A 2,038-nucleotide genomic window follows, 5' to 3' on the forward strand; every position below is an offset into this window, starting at 1 on the left:
CTAGTTATATTTTGCATTTGGCCAAAATTATAAAATAATATAACTCAATCTGCATTTCAGAATACATAATAAGATGACCGATAAATAAATCCTAACTCATGAACCCTGAAAACTATATATTGAACCGTAAAGCTAAACCGAAAACTAAACATAAAATAAGAAAACAGAACACTAAACATAAAAATAAACATAAAAAATAAATATTAAAAAATAAAAACAAAACTCATAAATCTTAATTAATAACCCTAAAGACTGTAACCTAAACCAAAAAACTGAATCCTAACAACTGAACCATAAAAACTAATCCTAACTCTTCGAACACTAAACTCTATAAATTGAAAAAAACTCTAAACCCTAAATGCTAAATATTAACCCTGAACCTTAAACCCTAATCCCTAAACCTGGGCAAAGTTCCTTACGCACCTGTTCTAACCACATAAATAATTTCTTATATAAATTTATTACACGTACAAACACATATATAGATGTACATTTGAACGTAGGGAACATAGAACAAAAAAATGGCACCGACACTGCAGGTTGGTTATTCCTTCTTTAGAGTGGATGCATAAATATTATGAATACAGTAATTTATACGCAATGAAATAAAGATGTAAGAAATGTATGGGAAGCACTTATGTATTTTAACTCAATGGTGAATTATACTCTTAGGGACAAGAAGAAAATAAGTTACCCTCACAAAAAATATACGATAAATTCAAGAAAAATACGGAGAACTGAGCACTCCTTGGAAGGAGGAAGAGCAAAGCGGAAATAGTGAAAGATGTGGACTTTGCCCTGAGATTAAATCAAATAAAAGATGAAAAGGTAGCCACAGAAATTGTCAATGCCTGGTGCCACGCGTTTTCAGAGGGGGGGGATTGAGCTTCCCGGAATAATGCTTGCCACTTCCTATTTTATTGGATAGGTGACAGAATAAAGAATAAATTGGGTGACCTTGCATTTCACGAGGTCATGAGAGCAGCTTACCATAATTTATTGCATAACCAATGTAAAAACAAGTGCAGTAATATATATGATGATATAAGAGGAGCCTTCTTCAAATGGGCTAAGGATCTATGGGACTATGAATATAACTTTAGTACTTTGAAAGGGCACCCGGACTGTAGCGGATATACCTCTAATCCTGAATATATTAGGCAATTAGAGGCAGCGAAGAAAGCATATTCAAAGTTATGCGAAAAATGTAATGATGAAGATAGTGTTGATAGTTATTGTGTGAATTATAAAAGGAAACATAATATAAATAGGAGAAAGTGCACAGCTGAGGGGCCAACGGAATTAAAATGTAACAAAATACTGGAACCGGTGGTCCAAGCACCTGTGGTAGTAGAGACGATTGCAGTGCAACATGATCAGGGTCCTGGAAGTGCGCATCATGCAGCAGGTAGCAAAAATATGTGCATATAACCCAAGAGTACTATAACAGAAACACACGTGCACGGAACAACTGCACCCTGTAGATGCACCTAAGGAGCAAAGTATACATATTGCTCACTACGTCAGAACAAAACTTCCCTTTCTATTTTTCAGTTAAAGAACAGGCTTCGAAGCCTGAGGGAACTGAGGAAGAAACTTCAGAAGTAAATGGGGAGAAATATCAAGACGGGAAAGGACTTGAATTAAGTGCAAAAGATTTACAGTCCCATTCAGGAGAAGAACTTGGAGGTGTTAAAGAATTCAATACCATGAATATGGAAGAAAATATACGTGCAGTAGATGCACCATCCCTCCCCGGTAGTACCATTACTGCTTCTGCCGCTACACTAATAGGAATGTCACTTGTAACCTTCCTTTTATACAAAGTATAATTACCACCAAAAATACCACAATACAATATACACATTAAAATCTGTATATATATGTATGTAACATAATTTGGTGCACATTGTTTGTATGGACCGAACGAATAAATACTAAAGTGTACTGTACTGTACATATATAATACATGTAGCACATTGGTACACTTCTCAATTTATTTTTTTAGTATACTTCCTTACCTTCCTGTATACATAGT

The 2,038-nt window shown here is 34.8% G+C and overlaps 1 protein-coding gene across 1 annotated transcript; it reads left to right on the forward strand.

Moving 5' to 3' along the window:
- Nucleotides 1–975: 975 nt before the first annotated feature.
- Nucleotides 976–1,832, forward strand: PCYB_002810 (hypothetical protein; the record flags this gene model as incomplete). The annotated part of the gene is made up of 2 exons (XM_004227702.1): nt 976–1,390; nt 1,555–1,832. The coding sequence occupies 2 exons, from the start codon at nt 976–978 to the stop codon at nt 1,830–1,832; spliced, it is 693 nt and encodes a 230-aa protein (XP_004227750.1).
- Between the last annotated feature and the right edge of the window lie 206 nt (nt 1,833–2,038).

Source organism: Plasmodium cynomolgi (assembly GCF_000321355.1).
Source record: "Plasmodium cynomolgi strain B DNA, scaffold: 0179, whole genome shotgun sequence".
Lineage (NCBI taxonomy): Eukaryota > Apicomplexa > Aconoidasida > Haemosporida > Plasmodiidae > Plasmodium > Plasmodium cynomolgi.